The sequence below is a fragment of the Octopus sinensis genome, linkage group LG10, assembly GCF_006345805.1.
Source record: "Octopus sinensis linkage group LG10, ASM634580v1, whole genome shotgun sequence".
Taxonomy (NCBI): domain Eukaryota; kingdom Metazoa; phylum Mollusca; class Cephalopoda; order Octopoda; family Octopodidae; genus Octopus; species Octopus sinensis.
The window spans coordinates 64,376,349-64,396,548 of NC_043006.1; the positions used below are offsets into that span (position 1 = coordinate 64,376,349).

The 20,200-nt window shown below is 37.6% G+C and overlaps 1 protein-coding gene across 1 annotated transcript in view; it reads left to right on the forward strand.

Moving 5' to 3' along the window:
- LOC115216507 (cytochrome b561) overlaps positions 1–19,820 on the forward strand; it is a 32,456-nt gene extending 12,636 nt beyond the window's left edge. The window contains exons 2-5 of the mRNA XM_029785943.2: positions 13,103–13,322; positions 15,037–15,245; positions 17,009–17,163; positions 19,461–19,820. Coding sequence (XP_029641803.1) covers positions 13,106–13,322; positions 15,037–15,245; positions 17,009–17,163; positions 19,461–19,617 — 738 coding nt within the window. The 5' untranslated portion in view covers positions 13,103–13,105 and the 3' untranslated portion in view covers positions 19,618–19,820. The remainder of the gene's footprint in view (positions 1–13,102; positions 13,323–15,036; positions 15,246–17,008; positions 17,164–19,460) is intronic.
- The last annotated feature ends 380 nt before the right edge of the window (positions 19,821–20,200 follow it).

The following is a 20,200-nucleotide window of genomic DNA, read 5'->3' on the forward strand; positions in this document are numbered from 1 at the left end:
GCGCAACTGCGCGAGTGCGCGCACCGGGAACACTATTCTCAAGTAGTACCTTCCTCTTGTAACAAACATACACACGTATAATACACACACACATCTCCATCATGACGTTCAAGGACAGATACACACCATTACATAGACTCGCACATGACATACTCACAGACACTCATACATGACGAAAGTGTGTATATATATAGAGAGAGAGAGACACACACACACACACAGTCATACACTCAATAATTCAAATATATAAACACAGATACACATTCATAAACGCACAACACAGGCTATATATATATTCACTCCTACATAGACAACCGCTAATGTAACATATGGTAGAGAAGTCACCATTACAACCGACGCCTCTGTCTCTCTCCTTCTTTCTCCTCTTTCTCCTCCTCCTCTTGCTGCTGTTTACATTAAAAAAGACCATATGCTCCGTTTATTAAAGTTCGACTATTGTCTTCCTCGCTTCCATTCAACCGGCTGTCGTTTACGGCGTCATTATATTTATATTATATAAATCCGCCTGTTTAATTCCTCTGTTTTCTTCGTTATTTTGTTCCTTGGAGAGCCTGCGGAAGTCACAATCACAACCCTTTCCAGAGACCATGGACATGATAGTAATACATTTATTCCTGATACATTGGTGGTTGTGATTGGGAAGAGACCGCAAGTGGAACCAAGCGAAGATTAGTTCAGTCCTTGCTGCCCCACTCAGACCCTGTGATTATGTTGATCACACGGAAATGTTTCCAACAATGCAATGGATTTAGTAGAGTTTACAACATCTCCCAGTAGCCCCTTGTTTTTGCATGAGGCAAAGCATCTCTGATCTTTATTTCACTCAAAACATGAATATATATATATATATATATATAAGTAATACTAAGCAATAAAGGGTTTAGCAACGAATTGCCTTACCACATACCGAATTTAGAAATAGCAGTCAAAGAGTTATAGCTATTTCTTCTACTAGTATGTGGTAAGGCAATTCGTTGCTAAACCCTTTATTGCTTAGTATTACTTAATTTTCCTCGAATGAGGCTTTTACATGCCGAAGACTACTTGGTGTAATTGATAATTATTCCAAATTAATTAATTTCACCCTTCATTATTACGGATATATATATATATATATATATATATATATATATATATATATATATATATATATATACTCTTTTACTCTTTTACTTGTTTCAGTCATTTGACCGCGGGCATGCTGGAGCACCGCCTTTAGTCGAGCAACTCGACCCCGGGACTTATTCTTTTGTAAACCCAGTACTTATTCTATCGGTCTCTTTTATTTAACAGAAGCAGCAAAGTGACTCAAGAGCCGAAAGTTTCGTGCATGGCACTTATCAAACCAATTTGATGAAACTTTCGCCCTTCTGTTGCTTCTGCTAAATATTAATATATATCCAGAGAGAGATTGGTATTGACAAATGTAATGCTTATGTTAATTTTTTTTTAAAATATCTGGCACAATATGGGTAATTGTAGGGGCATTATTAGGGCTGTGGTTTCCGCACTTCGCGTGGACGTGGTGAGTCTTTCACAATTACATTATCGTAATTGTGGGACCAATTTAAAAAAATACGCATTATATATTTTGTGATAAATATTAATTTATTGTATTAGGAAAGCTCTTCGATGTAAATGTATATTATAAATATTATACCTTGTGAAAATAACATGTATGTTTTAATAGTTAGAAAGATTTCTACGTCATTGCTTTGTACCTCATCCCCTTCTTTGATACGCGAGCTCAGATTAAAGTCTACTGCCGGACAAGTACAATTCTATACCTCCATTCACATTGAAGATGTACTATAGGAATATAACTCGGCTAAGATACACCCAGAAGGACGAAAGATAAAGAAGTGTAACCCCCGTCTTTTGCAGTAGGCTGCAGTGTTTCTGATTCACATAAAAAAGCCAACCCCTTCTATCTATAGTCTCCGTACACTTGCAGCAAGATGATTAAAACCTTATCAAAAGCGGTGAATCTCTCTCCTCGCCTTAACGACAACTTGTATGATTTTCGTAAAGCTAGAACTACTGGGTACCTACTATTCTATATCACTCACCAGAGGATCACTCGCTTACGAAAATTTTCATGAAAATAGTGTAGTTACTGCTCTTTATGTCAACCAGACATTCGGCCATGTTTGACGCGTGAATATGTCCGCCTGTGTGAGCTCCATATGTCTCTTGTAACTTAGATTAACGGCTTCTGTTAGATTACACCATCGCGTCATGAGTTGACAGAGTTCGTTTTTTTTTCTCTCTCTCTCATTTTTCCTCTCTCTCACACACACACACAGCCTCTCTTGCTCTCTCAGCAACTCTACCAACTCTTGCGTACCTCAGAGCTCGGTTTTCCCTTCAACGGCGATTTGCCATCACCTCCAACTACGCCAACTTCTACTTCCCTATATAGTTAATACCACTCTTTACTCCTCCATGACTTTCAACGCCCATGTATCATCCACATACAACCTAGATACATCATGTCTAGCCTGTTATGACAGCAGGAAGAGAAACTTTATACACCTGCTCCAATATGGTCATGACAATCTTGTCTCTTTCAACAGCAAAAAGACGCAAATATAGCACACCACCTACCACCGTCTCCAAATATAGACAATTGGGAGCTAAAACCAGAAGCGTAGCTGGGTGGGGACGATAGCGATACTTTTGGGCCTGTTGTTTAAGTCTGTATTAGGGAGTGGAGGAGCAGGAGTGGCGGCACTCACACACCTTAGCTACGCCGCTAAACAGAAGCTCCCAATGTCATCACAAATGTAAGGTCTCGCTATGAACGAGGATCTGACTGCTTCCTCTTCAGAGCCAGAAAAGACTTCACTCTTCAATGGTCAGTCCTCTCTGGCGAAACCCACGATGTTTTATCGCTTACATGTTTGGAGGTGCATCTAAAGCAGCAGTTCTCAACCGGGGGCCACATGACCTTTGTAGGTCCATATAAGATCTTGTTAAAGTTTATATGCAATAAATTGGTTATGCTTCTATAACACACAAAATATTTTAATACAATTCTTAATATTATATAAATACAATGTGATTTTTTTAAAAACATCGAATGGCTAAGAGGGTCCACCTGAATAAAATAAGAAACAAAGAGGTCCACAGGTATAAAAATAATGCTTGAGAAACACAGATCTAAAGGAAGACCACAAGGCTGATTGGCTTGAATTCCCTCACCAATTGCTTTGACTTCTGGCACACAAACATGCTTTCTCCTCTTTTTTTTTTTTTTGCTTTTCTACTTTTCTACTGTCACTACGTGACCTCTGCTTCTCGTAGCTGACTTGTCTGTCGTCGTTCATATCGTGTTCACCATTTTGCGAAAGCTCATCGTGTAATGGCGAAGGATGTACATAGCGACGAGAAATTGCCAATAAATGGGTATGTCGAACAAAAAATATATCTTGTGATATCCCACACGAATTGCACAGGTTTCTGTTTTCTTATCCATCTCGCCATTGTAAATACAGTGAGCCAATAGTTGGTCCACTGGAAACATGACCAACGACGTTATTGTGAGCAGAATAGCCTAGACCTACAACCAACGCTATTGTTCATAAAATGGCTTAAAAAATAAATTCCCATTGAATTTATTAATATTACACGAACTTAATTGATTCCGTTGACTTCTATCGCTTTCATCTTTTATGTTTGATTGTGTGTGAGTGTTTGTGTCCGTGCTTTTGTATATGTATCAATATTTCCATGTATGTGTATGCTTCCGTGTCCCTGTACATTTGTGTATGTATCTGTGTGTATCTATGTGCGTGTGTGTGTGCCGGCGCTCGCGTCTATCATTGTCCTTCTGATCTCAAATTGAATATTTATATAAATATTAATATTTAATATAGATACACATACTTCACACACACACATTCATTTATGTATGCATAGCTATGAAGGTATCTGCATGTAATTTCCTCATCTTTGCCGAGGACTTATTATTATTCCATATAGAATTATGACTCATATAGTATATTCCCGGTATATATATATATATGTATAAAAATTATATATAAAGAAACAAGAACGTGAAATACACAAAGGGACGAACACAGAAAACAGACGGGTCATTCGAAGCCTTTAATCTTCAGTCAGAAACCGGATCATATATATATATATATACGGGGAGTCAAATGACTGAAACAAGATATATATATATATATCTTGTTTCAGTCATTAGACTGTGGCCATGCTGGGGCACTGCCTTGAAAAACTTTTAGTTGAATGAATCGACCCCAGTACTTTTTTTTTTGCATAGCCTGGTACTTATTTTATCGATCCGTTTTGCTGAACTGCTAAGTTATAGAGACATAAACACACCAACACCGGTTGTCAAGCAGTACTAGGGGACAAACACTAACACACACACACACACACACACAGATATATATATATATATATATATATATATATATATATATATATATATATATATACATATACACACAACAAGCTTCTTTCAGTTTCTGTCTACCAAATCTACTCACTTCTATGGTCTTGGCCCGTGGCTATATAAGAAAGCACTTGCCCATGATGCCATGTAGTAGGACTGAACTCGGAACCATGTGGTTGGGATGCAAACTCTTACCTGCAACTTATGTATGATGATGATATACATTGACAACCTTCACTTGTTGTTTAGATAAGGGTATATATATATACACACACACACAAACAACCTTAAATATATCTTTGACCAATTCATGCATGAAAAAACTGTTAAACAAACAGTTTATATATGTAGTTGTATGCAGTGTAATGATATCTATAAAATAGGTTTTAGTTAAATACTAGGGTGATCTAATTAACTATGCATCACACCCAGCATTTGAAGTCTTTCACCCATGTCTCAGTGTGTGTATGTCTCTGTATGTGTGTATGCATGTGCATGTTTATGAGTGTGTGTGCCGGCATGTACCTGTGTATTAACAGCCATCCATCGAACCTACAAATGGAGCAGGGTATGCTGGTAGCATGTCTAGACTCTTGATTCAAGGATTATCAACTCTTTTGGCAAACCTTACACCTGGTTATCTCCATCAGACATCCTGACATTGCTTTTCCTCTAACTCAAATGAGAAAAACCTCATTTATAAGCATAAAGACAAACCCATTAGCATTTAAACTGATCATATCCATCCCAAATATTCTACCTTTTTAAGTTCAAAATGTCCAAATCCTTCTCACACATATTTTACAATGTCATTCTAAAAATAAACAGTGACATAATTGAAATCTCGATTCTCAACCACATGGTTCTGGGTTCAGTCCCATTGTGTGGCACCTTCAGCAAATGTTTTCTGTAACCTCAGGCCAACCAAAGCCTTGTGAGTGGATTTGGTCAATGGAAACTGTAAGAAACCCATAGTGTGTGTGTGTTCTTTGTGTCTGTTTTTGTCCTCTATCACTGTTTGACAATCTGTTTTTGTGTTTACATCCCTGTAACTTAGCAGTTTGGCAAAAGTGAGTGACAATAAATACCAGGCTTGGGGGTGGAAAAAAAAAAACTGGGGGCGAATTCATTTGACTAAAATTTCATCAAGGCAGTACCCCAGCATGGTTGCAGTCTAATGACTGATACAAGTAAAACATAAAAAAAGCAATACATTTAACAGATTAATGTGAATACTAAAGAGTTATGCCCTGGCTAAATATTCTATTTCACTTTCTGTCACATTGTCAGGAACCACAGATACGTGCCATTCCATATATATATGGTGCATGTTGTTGCTGTTATTGTTATGTAGCACCAAGTCTGGCATAGGTAGTTCATCAGAGAACTGTGTGCTCAACTGATCTATATCTTTGGCTATGCCATACCAGCATATATTGGAGGATCATACAGAGCTTTGACAGATGGCACTTGGCAGATGGACTGCCTATTGATTTGGACAGCTGTGACTCTGACATATGTGTAGACATACATATATGCATGTATATACACATAGACACATGTGGTTGTTTATGTGTGTGTGTGTGTGTGTGTGTATAGATAGATGTACACATACTTAGACACATGTATATATAAATATTGGTTTCAAATTCCAGCACAAAGCCAGCCATTTTGAGGTAAGTGTCTTCTACCATAGCCTTGGGCTGACCAAAACCTTATGAGTGGATTTGGTAGATGGAAACTGAAAGAAGCCCATTTTATGTGCATGTGTGTATGTGTGTGTTACTGTCTCTCTGCCGTGTAGACACACATATATGCATGTATATACACATAGGCACATGTGGTTGTTTTTGTGTGTGTGTGTATATATACACATACTTAGACACGTGTATATATAAATATTGGATTCAAATTTCAGCACAAGGCCAGCAATTTCGATGGAAGGGGCTATGTCAATTAAACTAATTCCAGTGCTCAACTGGTACTTATTTTATCAACCCCAAAAGGATGAAATGCAAAGTTGACCCTGGCATCATTTGAACTCAGAACATAAAAGCAGATGAAACATCACTAAGCATTTTTCCTAACAATTCTGCCAGTTTGCCGCCTTATACGTATCTACTGTAACAATACTCTTGTATATTTCTCTATCACAACATATGAATGAGAAATGAAGGAGGGACAGGGGAATAGGGAATGAAGGGGGGATGGCAAACTTGGTAGTGGGGTGATGGAAGTTCTACGGTAAAAAAAAAGTCAGCATTTCAACTCTGCGTGAGTCTATATGTGTGTATGTAAAAGAGAGTTATATGAATGTGTGTGTGTGTGTGTGTGTGTGTGTGTGTGTGTGCAATGGAAGTGGGATGGTGAACATTCAATGCTGAAAAGAAAAATCAAACAGCGTTTCAACTCTGTGTGAGTGTATGTGTGTGTGTGTACAAGGGAAGCAACTGAATGTTTGTGTGATTATTACGTACCTTATTTATATATAAAATACTAAAATTAGCTGTCATTTTTGATGGCACGGGGTCAGCTAGTATATAGATATTAACATATGCGCATGTGTGTCTCATCTTTATTGTTTTAACGTCCTCTTTCTCATGCCTGCATGGATCAGATGGAATTTGCTAAGGTGGATTTTTTTACAGCCAGATGCCCTTCCTGTTCCCAACCCTCAACTGCTTTTAAGTTAAGGATAATTTTTCCCTATGTTCTGACATGTTTTCCAGGAAGATTATAAATGAAGGATATTGATTCAATGATGGTGACACTTGGTTTAGAACTATCTTGCAAAGTCAAGGTAGAGAGAGAGAGAGAGAGAGACACACACACACACACACACACACACACACACACTCACACACATATACACACATGCACACAAAATGGGCTTCTTTCAGTTTCCATCTATCAAATCCACTCATAAGGCTTTGGTCAGCTCAAGGCTATGGTAGAAGACACTTGCCCAATGTGCCATGTAGTGAGACTCAACCCCAAACCCTGTGGCTGGGGAGGGAACTTCTTACCACACAGCCACAAGCAATATTGCAAGCGAAGACAGGTTAAATAATTCAGATGTTTAACCCATATAATCCCATAAAAAATGAAGTCTTAAAATTACACTGTATTTAGATTAAATATTATAGTAAGCTTTCACAATCTGGAAGAGAAGGACAGTATGCAACTGTTAGCTATGGGTGTCGACTCCCTCCGGAACATTTCGTGTGCTCGGTCAAATGCTTCCTGGTGAGTTCATGTCCAAACAAGCAGGAGCAGGTTTTGCAGTACAAAAACACAACCAGGGGTATATATGGGTTAACTCAGGAAGCAGCTCCAAGAAATTGTATGAAGGCAATTTTCTCCTATAGAAACTCAGGTTTTGAACAAACAAAAAAAAATCCATAAGTTTTACTTTTGTCACAGAGTTTAAATAATAATAAAAGTGGAGTTTATGGAATTACATTTATCCCACTGTAAATACTATAAACTGAACTCTTCACTTATTATTATTATTATTATTATTATAGAATATTAGAGAGAGAAAGAAAGAAAGAGATGTGGGCGTATACATATCATTTCTTCATTTAATGATGTTGATACATACACATGTCTCTTTCTCATATATATATATATACACACACACATGCATATATGTTTGGTATGTATACATACATACACACACACACACATGTAGAAAAATGTGTCCATGCATATTCATGTCTTACATTACCATTTGATGTCCTCTCAAATAAGATTGAATAAATAAAACAAGACTCCAATTTGTTCCACACACACATACACGCACACACACATTCTGTCAACTTCTATGGCATTCCTTTACACATTCTTCAAGACAGTCTTCAGCATATTAAAATGATGTTCCAGTTGGTAAAATTACCAGGTTTCCTCCAGTATTTCCTCTTGTCTAATGAAATGAAATAAAGAAAACAGGTGGGCAATGAAGACTTCGTTCATCATTCTCTTGGCTAGTGCTGTTAGCATGGAAATGTGATTTGACATAATGGTATGGTTATTGTTGTAGTTGGTGTGGGATAGTGGTAGTGATGATTGTGGTTGCAATAGTGTAATAGTGCAGTGGTGTGCTAGTTTCAGGTATTTGTAGTAATTGTGGTGCACTGGGAGTGTACTGATTGCAGTAACTGTAGTAGTGGCGTTTGCAGTTGTTGGAATGTAGTTTGTTGTTGTCTTTTTAACTGTTTTCTCTATCCATTTACATTTTTATCTTTGTGTGTGTGTGTGTGAGAGAGAGTGTGTGTGTGTGTGTATATATATATATATATATATATATATATATATATATATATATACACACATAGGGCTGATTCATTCAACTAAAAATTCTTTAAGGCAGTTCCCTATCATGGCCACAGTGTAATGAGTGAAACAAGTAAAAGAAAAAGAAATATGTATGTGTCTGTCTGTTTGTCTTTCTCACCCTCCCCCCTCTCTCCACACATTTCTATCTCTGTCTCTTATGCTGCAGTATTCGAAGTCATTTAATCTGTGTGTGTGTGTGTGTGTACTTATTCCTGGTGTCTATTTCATCGGAAATGGACAAGTTAGGTGCAGCAGTAAGAACTGAAATCAAAGATGGTGAAGAATGATTCTGAGATTCTAGAAAAGGAAGAAGACAATCACAATGTTCATGAGGGTGGAGGAGGAGGAGGAGGAGGTGGTGGAATGATGGTGGCTGGTTATAGGATACATGACGCTAGTGACAGCAGTTAATATGATCATGGTGATGATGATGATGATGACAACAGTGGTATTGATGTGGCTGAAAGATGTTGACAATGATAGCAATCAGAATGATGCTGACTGTGATTAATTATAAATGAAATGATAAAAGAAGAGGAAGAAAGTGAATTCAAAAATGGAAATTAAACATGGCAGCTGTTGAAGAGAGAAAGAAAGACAATGGAACAAGTAAAAAAAATAAAGAAGAAAAAAATAAACCAGTTGTGTTTATTGTTCTCTGCAATTCGCTGTGACTCTGTGTGATTCTCATGTCCAATATGTTGTTGCTGCTGTTTCTGGTGTTCTTTGAAATTAAGAGTCTTTGAGTGTTGAAAACAGCTGTTTACATTTGTGTTGCATTTATTTTGGTTCAATTATTTATTATTAGAAACGAAAACAATTTAAAATGAACATGGCTGTATGGTAAGAAGTTTGCTTCCCAACCACATGGTTCTGGGTTCAGTCCCACTGCATGGCACCTTGGGCAAATGTCTTCTACTATAGCTTCAGGCTGACCAAAGCCTTGTGAGTGGATTTGGTAGACGGAAACTGAAAGAAACCCGTCGTATATATATATATATACACACATGTATGCGTGTATTTGTGTTCGTGTTTGTCCCCCCAACCATCGCTTGACAACTGATGTTGGCATGTGTACATCCCAATAACTTAGCAGTTCAGCAAAGGAGACCGCTATAGTAAGTACTAGGCTTACAAAGAATAAGTCATGGGGGCGATTTGTTCAACTATAGGTGGTGCTCCAGTATGACCGCAGTCAAATGACTGAAACTAGTAAAAGAATAAAAGAATATGTATACACTCATAATATGTGTACATCTTTGTATCTGTGTTTGTTCCCCACTACTGCTTGATAACTGGTGTTGGTGTGTTTATGTCCCCGTAACTCAATGTTTCAGCAAAAAAAAAAAAGCCAATAGAATAAATAACAGATTTAAAAAAGGCTAAGTAGTGGGGTTGCCCCAGCATGGCCACAGTCTAATGACTGAAACAAGTAAGAAATAAAACAGAAACAAACAAACAAAGCAACACTCCATCGCCCCTTCATCATTCCACTAATTCAAAAATGGAAATTAAACATGGCAGTTGTTGAAGAGAGAAAGAAAGACAAAGGAACAAAAAAAAAATAAAGAAGAAAAAATAAACCAGGTTGACTTTGCATTTCATCTTTTTGGGATGATAAATTAAGTACCAGTGAAACACTGGGATTGATGTAATCAACTAGTCCCCTCTCCTCAAAAGTTTCAGGCCTTGTGCCTCTAGTAGAAAGGATGATTATTATTATTATTATTATTATTATTATTATTATTTTATTATTATTATTTATTATTTTATTATTTTATTTTATTATTTTATTATTTTATTATTATTATTATTATTATTATATTATTATTATTAATTATTATTATTATTAATTATTATTAATTATTATTATTATATTATTATTATTAAGAAGAAGAAGAAGAAGAAGAAGGCTGTGAGCTGACAAAATTGTTACTGTGCCGGGCAGCATTTCATTAATTTTTACGCTTTAAGTTCAAATTCTTCCAAGGTCAACTTCACCTGCCATCCTTTGGGGCTGGACAAAATAAGTACCAGTTGAACACCAGGGTCAATGTAATTAACTAGTCTGTTTCCTCGAAATTGCTGGTCTTGTGCCAAAATTTGAAATCAATGTTAAACAAACTGTTTGAAATTGAGAAATATTTGTTTGTTTTTTTTTTCTTTTGTGTGAGTGGTTTAGTGAAACAGGTGGATGTAAAAGTGATAGGAGTAGAGTGGATGTGGAACTAATTGTATAGAACAGGTGTCTTAGCTAGCTGATCCTGGTAGGCTGACATGTTAGCTAGTAGCTATAGTGTAACAGTATGGACTGATTAAAAGCCCAAGGCAAGAAGCTTGAAGTGTGTGTGGGTGTGTGCAAGGGTATGTGTCTGTGTTTAAAGCTATATATGTATGTGTGTGAGTGTGTGTATATAGTGCATGAGATTGGTGTATGCACATGTGTGTGAGGATTAAGTCTTTGTGTTTGAGGGCATGTATGTGTGTTTAAAGGTATATGTATGTGTGAGAGTGTATTTATTTGTGTGTGTGTGTGGATATCTATTTTTTTGTAAGTGTATGCATGTGTGTATGAGCATATGTCTTTGCTGTAGTTGTTTGTGTGTGTGTGTGTGTGTGTGAAACAAAGAGTGATGGAGAGAGGAGAAAGAAAGATGGTGAACTTCGGTCATGTGAGAAAGAGAGGGAGAGAGGTAAGTAAGGGAATGTGAGAAACAACAAAGTGTTTGATGTGAAATAAGTCAGTGTTGAATTAGCCAAACAGGCTGTGCCAAAATGTCCATTACCCCCCCCCACACACACACACACCCTATAGGGGATAGTGATATGAGCAATTTAACAAATAGAGAGAGAAAGACACACATACATACAATGTTAATGCTATAAAGAAGTGATGAGTTGCTAGAAGCTATGTTTCCGACACAGGTTCAAATCACATTTCTATTGTTGTTTTGCTTTGCTTGTTTCTTCTAACGGTGAAGGCGCATGGCTTAGTGGTTAGGGCATTCAGCTCACAATCGTACAGTCGTGAGTTCAATTCCCGGTGATGCATTGTGCCCTTGAGCAAGACACTTTATTTCATATCACTCCAGTCCACTCAGCTGGCAAAAATGAGATGTACCTGTATTTCAAAAGGGCGAGCCTTGTCACACTCTGTATCACGCTGAATCTATCTGAGAACTACATTAAGGGTACACATGTCTGTGGAGTACTCAACCACTTGCACGTTAATTTCACAAGCAAGTTGTTCCATTGATCATATCAACTGGATCCCTCATCATCATAACTCATAGAGTGCCAGTTTTTTTTTTTGTTTAGTATTTCTTCTAACTGTAATTTCTTGCCATAGACAAAAGTCTGGATAGTTGTTGGTTTCCCAACCTTCAAAAGCCAGTGAGGGTGTCAAACATAAGGCCCACAAACCAGGCCCAGCCTGTACCAATGTTTAGTTTGGTCTCCTGTTCAATTTTGAAGAAAAGTTTCATTGTCAATTTTTTTTAAATAGTCTGTAAAACTATTGAACATGTGTCACCTTAGTGATTACAATATTGCACACACACACACACACTTTCAAGATCACTGTTTCAATTCCCAGGCTGGGTGGTGTTTTGTGTTCTTGAGCAAAACATGCCATCTTGCTCCAGTCCAGTCAGCTGTAGCTGAGTAACCCTGCAACCCATTACAATCTGAGTTCAAATCTTGCCAAGGCTAACTTTCATCACTTATTGCTGGGTGGGGTCAATAACAGTTCAAATTGGCCCAGTGGTTAGGGTGTTGCACTCATGATTGCAAGATCATTGTTTTGATTCCCAGACCAGGCATTGCATTGTATTCTTGAGCAAAACACTTCATTTCACGTTGGCTCAGTACACTCAGCTGTAAATGAGTAAATTTGCAACAAACTTGTGTCCCATTCAGAGATGCGTATTACACACCATGGAAACTAGGTAACTGGCCCTATGAGTTCTCAGGTTTGAGCCACTAGTGTCCAGAAGTTGGTGATGATGATGATGATGATGATGATACAGATGTTCGGAATCAGAGCTGAACTAGAGTCATAAATAATCCTGGTTCATCATCATCTCGTTTAACATCTGCTTTCCATGCTGGCATGAGTTGGTTCCTCTGAATCGAATCTGTACAACCCAAGGAATCTTTTGTTCTCTCAACCAATGAAATCAAAGCTTATGAATCCCTTTGCTAAAACATGGGATCTATCGTTTTATCTCCCCCCCCCACTTCATGTCGAATGAAGTAGAAGTTATTTATTTTAGAAAGATTTACCGAAGTTAAATATTTCTTGTTTTGTCTTTATTTCAGATAATGGATTCCTACGAAGAAGGCGAAAATCCCAGTAACCTGAAGGGTTTCACAGTCTCAGTGGTTTTCAGTCAATTATTGGGCCTGGTTTTGATAGTTTTGTTATCTTTCTGGCTCGGTCATTATCGTGGAGGTTTTGCTTGGCAGACAGATCTCAACCTACAATTCAACTACCACCCACTCTTCATGGTTATTGGTTTCATCTTGATTAATGCAGAAGGTAAGTTGATGTACATAACTTCCCAATTATTTTGTGTGTGTGTGTGTGTGATGTTCACCTCAACCCTTTAGCATTTAGATTACTCTGTCAAATGCATTCACATTATTTTGAATTAATCATGCATTATCTCCTGGCTTTGAAATTTTGATGATGTGATTGTTTATTTTTAGAATAACATTGTAGGACAGGTGTGAGGGTGTGAGAGGCCATGTATACTAAGTATGTGTGTGTGTATGTATATATATATATGTGTGTGTGTGTGTATAACATTTCTCTCTCCATCTGTTTTCTCTGTTTACCCCTTTCTGTAAAAGAGCATAGGCTTGAAATGTCAAAGACTTTCCAGCTTTCCTGAGTGTCAAACTAATACAGCTTACCTGTTGTTTCCTCACCTGTCTCTGTCCTTTTGTTTTAGTTTTTTCAATTTGTGTTCAATTTGTGTGTGTGTGTGTATTAGGCTGCAGTTGTCAAGAGCAGTTTCTCTTCCCATCGAGGGTGGGTGTCCAGTGTATGCTGGTGACCCAACAGTGAAAACCATTTCATCTCATGTTCATATAACTTGCTATTAAAACTGTGATATGTACAGAATGATTTAGATATTGTATACACACACCAGTGCCGCATAACCAGCCCATTTAAAAAGTACCTTTGAATTGTCGGGCGACACACTATGCTTGAGGAGACCCATTGAGTCAAAATCAAATCACAATCAAAATGGAAATTGTTGTTGTGGCCGATGCCAGTGCTGCCTGACTGGCTCTCGTGTGGGTGGCATGCAATAAACACCATTTATGCATGGGTCGTTGCCAGTGGCGCCTGACTGGCTCCCATGCTGGTGTCATGTAAAAAACACCATCCAAACGTGGTCGATGCCAGCCTCCCCCCAACCCCAGTACACTCTCGGAGTGGTTGGCGTTAGAAAGAGCATCCAGCTGTAGAAACCTTGCCAGATCAGGTTGGAGCTTGGTGCAGCCTCCTGGCTTGCCAGTCTTCAGTCAAACTGTCCAACTCATGCCAGCATGGAAAACGGATGTTAAACAATGGTGATTATATATATATATGAGAGAGAGAGAGAGAGAGGCATGTAGACCATAAATATATAAATGTACAAACACATACATGTTGGCAAAGTAAACCTTCATATATACAACTCAATATAGTCTCTGTTAGAAGCAATGTGTTTGCCCCCTCGTTGAACCCAACTTTTGAACTGTACCCATCTCTTCACAGTGACTTTCATGAAATCATTTTACCTGAAAACTGTTCTTCATTTGACCAAAAACTCACAAGCCGGAGCGCATCAGAAGATCTAGTCTGTTGAGTGGATGGGAAACCACTTACCAACTGAATTCTCTGCTTGTTTTTGTCGTTGCTATTATGAATGTGAATCATTTTCAGATTCTTGGTCTGTTCCTTCCTCCTAATGGTTTCTCTCAACTTTTTGCATGTTTCAATATAATGTTCACTGCTCATTGCAGAAAATCAAGGAGAATGATGCTCTTGTCATCCTTGCCAAACACTCACCATTACTTTCTACACTGACCATTGGCTTTTGAAATTCTCTTAGAGAAGAGATATGATACCATTCCATGGAATGAGCCCCATTTCCTCTCCTGAAATTAGTAAAATACATCTTCATTTGCTCCTAATGCTTGTATTATGCAAATATTTTTCTCTCAATCTAACTATTGAACTTTTTTCTCCTTCTTTTCAGCTCTTATGACCTACCGAGTGTTTCGGAATCAGCAGAAATACTGCATCAAGGTGTTGCATGGTGTCATGCAAATAGCATCTCTAGTTTTTGCCATTGTTGGCATCAAAGCAGTGTTTGACACTCACAACTTGGCTCAGACCCCGATACCTAACATGTATACTTTGCATTCCTGGCTCGGTTTAACTACCGTCCTTTTGTTTTCATTGCAGGTTTGTTAATAATTCTATTTTCCCCCATTTTTTCTTCTGTGGGTGGTTAAGAAGCCCCTTTTGCAATCCTGTTGTTTCGGGTTCAGTCCCACTGCTCCACATCTTGGCCAAGTGTCTTCTACTGTAGCCGCAAGCCAACTAGTGACAGACTGTTTTGGTAGATGGAAACTGTGTGGAAACCCAGGCGTTTGGCAATATGCTGTGATTGAGAAGATGACCCATCAAGCCAAGTGAAATTGTCATGGCAGATACTGGTGTCATGCAACTGGTACCCATGCCAATGACACATAAAAGCACCCATTACAGTCTGTAGAAACCATGCTAAATCAGACTGGAGTCTGGTGCAGCCCCTCAGCTTTCCAGCCCTGGTCAGACCATCCAACCCATGCCAGCATGGACAACAGACACTAAATGATGATCATGATATGTATTTATATGTGTGTGTGTGTTTGTTCCCCACCCCTCCATCATATGACAACCGACATGGTTTGTTTATGTCCCTTTAACACATGAATTTAGCAAAAGAGACCAATAGATTAAATGCCAATCTTATGAATAAGTATGGTGGGAAGGTTGTCCAGCCCATCAAGGCTGTGCTCAAGCATGGCCGCAGTCCAATGAGTGAAGTACATAAAATATGTGTTAAAAGTGCTATGTTTCACTGAAACATGCTATTTACTGCTTTTCCCGCTTTTTTCTGTTCTCAAGCATGGACTCTGCCCTGTCAATCTTCTCTCCCGCCACACACATGCACTTTTCATCCCCAACTTGTAAAAAAACACCCTGTACACTTTGTAAAGTGGTTGGCATTAGGAAGGGCATCTAGCTACCGAAACCATGCCAAAACAGACAATGAAACCCAGTGCATCTCCTGGCCTTGCCAGCTCCTATCAACCCATGCCAGCATGAAAAACAGACGTTGATGATGATGATGATGATATCATAATGTTGCCTAACAAATCTCTAGACATGTTTGGTATGTTCATTATAACAATTCTTTCTAATCTTTGGCATGAATCCATCAATTTTGAAAGGAGGGGGCAAGCTGGTTATCGATTCCTGTATTTGACTGGTACTTTATTAAAAAGTGCAGTTTGCATGGAACAGTAGTGCCACCTGGTGCTGTCATATTGCACTTTATTATAGCAGTGTAGATATCATGGAATCTGGTGTTACAGTCCTCCCCTACATAGTTTCTTTGTGATAGCAAAGAAACACTCAGCTGTTGCATTGCAGTACATAATAAGTGACTGTTGTACTACTGGATGTGTTACCATACTGCCAGCACTGGGTGCACCATGCCAAAAAGTACTACACATGTGACATCCATGATGAGATCTGTCTCTTACTTATGCAAAATTTCCTGCTGCACTCCAGAATGCAACATATCATTCTACATAGCACAACAGTGCTGTGCAATACAACACAGTCCTGTACAATCCAAGAATGCACAATGATGCATAAAACAACACTCTAATGACATTGCACTGTACAATACAACGCTGCTCATTATAGCACTGCACAACACTGCACATTAAACCTTACCTTGCACAAAGCTGCACATAACAGCATTGTAAATTATGACACCACAACACAGCACTACATTGCACAATGTAATGCTCTATTGCTCAGCAATACACATACCATCAAACATTGCACATTCCCTACCCAAGACTGCGCATTGCAATCCAATGCTGCCCAACACCACATTGTTTATTTTACAACTCTTGATTTTTAATGAAGATTTTCTCATCTCATTGCAGGTTGTTGTTGCATTTTTTAGTTTCTTGTGGCCTGGTATCAGCTATAATTTGCGAGAACAGTTGATGCCCATCCATACTTTCATTGGAAAGGCCATTCTGGTAATGGCAGCGATTTCATGCTTGACCGGCATGACTGAGAAGGCAATTTTCGCTTTGTAAGTATCCAATGGATTGTGGAGAATTTTAGCTGTTATAATTTTATTTGTGTGTGTGTATGTGTGTGTGCACAGACATGGCTATGTGGTAAGAGGTTTGCTTCCCAACAACATGTTTCCAGGTTCAGTCCCACTGCGTGGTCATTTGAGCAGGTGCCTTCTACTATAGCCTCAGGCCAACCAAAGCCTTGTGAAAATATTTGGTAGATGGAAACTGAAAGGAACCCATTTTGTGTGTGTATCTGTGTGTGTGTGTGTGTGCATGTGTGTCTGTCTGTCTGTCTATGTGTGTATATATATATATATATATATATAATATATATATATATATATATATATATATATATGAGTATACCTATGTCTGTATGTACATATGTATATATAGATATATGAATATATATATATGTGTGTGTGTACATATATATATATATGAAGAGTACAGTGAATTTGGTATGTAAGAAGCCCCCAGCACACTTTGCTAAGTGTTTGGCATTAGAAAGGGCATCCTGCTGTAGAAACCATGCCACAACTGGAGTCTAGACAGCTCCCTGCTAGCCAGCATGGAAAGGGGACATTAAACGATGATGATGGACATGGCATTAGAAAGGGCATCCAGCCATGTAAACCATTCCAAAGCAGATTCTAGAGCTTGGTGCTGTCTTCTGAATTGCCATCTCCTGTCAAACTGTACAACCTGTGCCAGCACGGAAAACAGATTTTAACCCTTTCGTTACCAACCTGGCTGAAACTGGCTCTGGCTTTGAGTACAAATGTCTTGTTTCCATAAGTTTTGAATTAAAATCTTCCACCAAAACCTTAGTCACAATTTATGTTCCTAATGCCAGCTTAATGATAACTAAGTCACTTTACTAAATTCTTTGTTATATTTAAAGTAATTGAAAGAAACACAGCATCTCAAAATAAATACGGTAATAAAAGGATTAAATGATGATGACATACACAAACATTATATATATAAGAGTGGCTGTGTGGTAAGAAGCTTACTTTCCAATCACATGGCTCCGGTTTCAGTCCCACTGCTTGGCACCTTGGACAAATGTTTTCTGCTATTGCCTCGAGCCAACCGAAGCCTTGTTAGTGGATTTGGTAGACAGAAACTGAAAGAAGCCCATCATATATATATATATATATATATATATATATATATATAATATATATATATATATTATATATATATATGAGTATACCTATGTCTGTATGTACATATGTATATATAGATATATGAATATATATATATGTGTGTGTGTACATATATATATATATATGAAGAGTACAGTGAATTTGGTATGTAAGAAGCCCCCAGCACACTTTGCTAAGTGTTTGGCATTAGAAAGGGCATCCTGCTGTAGAAACCATGCCACAACTGGAGTCTAGACAGCTCCCTGCTAGCCAGCATGGAAAGGGGACATTAAACGATGATGATGGACATGGCATTAGAAAGGGCATCCAGCCATGTAAACCATTCCAAAGCAGATTCTAGAGCTTGGTGCTGTCTTCTGAATTGCCATCTCCTGTCAAACTGTACAACCTGTGCCAGCACGGAAAACAGATTTTAACCCTTTCGTTACCAACCGGCTGAAACTGGCTCTGGCTTTGAGTACAAATGTCTTGTTTCCATAAGTTTTGAATTAAAATCTTCCACCAAAACCTTAGTCACAATTTATGTTCCTAATGCCAGCTTAATGATAACTAAGTCACTTTACTAAATTCTTTGTTATATTTAAAGTAATTGAAAGAAACACAGCATCTCAAAATAAATACGGTAATAAAAGGATTAAATGATGATGACATACACAAACATTATATATATAAGAGTGGCTGTGTGGTAAGAAGCTTACTTTCCAATCACATGGCTCCGGTTTCAGTCCCACTGCTTGGCACCTTGGACAAATGTTTTCTGCTATTGCCTCGAGCCAACCGAAGCCTTGTTAGTGGATTTGATAGACAGAAACTGAAAGAAGCCCATCATATATATATATATATGTATATATATATATATATATATATATATATATGTGTGTGTATGTGTGAATATGTATTTGTGTGTCTGTGTTTGTTCCTCCCTACCATCGCTTGACGACCAATGTTGGTATGTTTACGTCCCCATAACTTAGCAGTTTGATAGAATAAGTACTAGGCTTACAAAGAATAAGTCCTGGGGTCGTTTTTTTTCTACTAAAGGCGGTGCTCCAGCATGGCCATAGTCAAATGACTGAAACAAGTAAAAAGAATAAAAAAAAGAATACATATATATAATTCAATTCATTTCTTTCCAGGAAAACTAGCTACCCAACGGAACTTGAAGGAAAACTCATCAACAGCATGGGATTGGTGCTTGTGGCATTTGTCGGGATAGTCTTGTTCATCGTCAGCTGGTCCCCTTGGCAAAGAATCCCCCCACCTGAAGAACGTCACATTCAGCTTAGCGAATGAGGAGGGCAATGAGAAGAGAAACAGCAACACCCATGGATGTCTGTCACTGTGACAATGCATGAATCTCAGTCTCTGTCACAATTTGTTACCAGCTTATGACTTCAGCAAAACCTGACTTTTGTTATATATGTTTAGAGATATATAAATATATATGTTGATACATATAAATATATATGTTTATATATATATATAAATATTTATGTTTATACACATACACACACATATATATATATGTAAATGTATATATATGTAAATATATGTATATGTAAATATATATATGTATATGTAAATATATATGTATATGTAAATATATGTATATGTAAATATATGTATATGTAAATATATGTATATGTAAACGTGTGTATGTAAACATATACATATATGTTTATGTATATAGATATATATATATAAATTTGTATGTGTGTATGTATATATATATATATTGTATACATGTAAACATATATATATATGCATGTATATATATATATATATATATGCATGTGTGTGTATATATATATTTATATATGCATGTATGGGTGTGTGTGTATATATATATATATATACTTGTACATAAACATACATA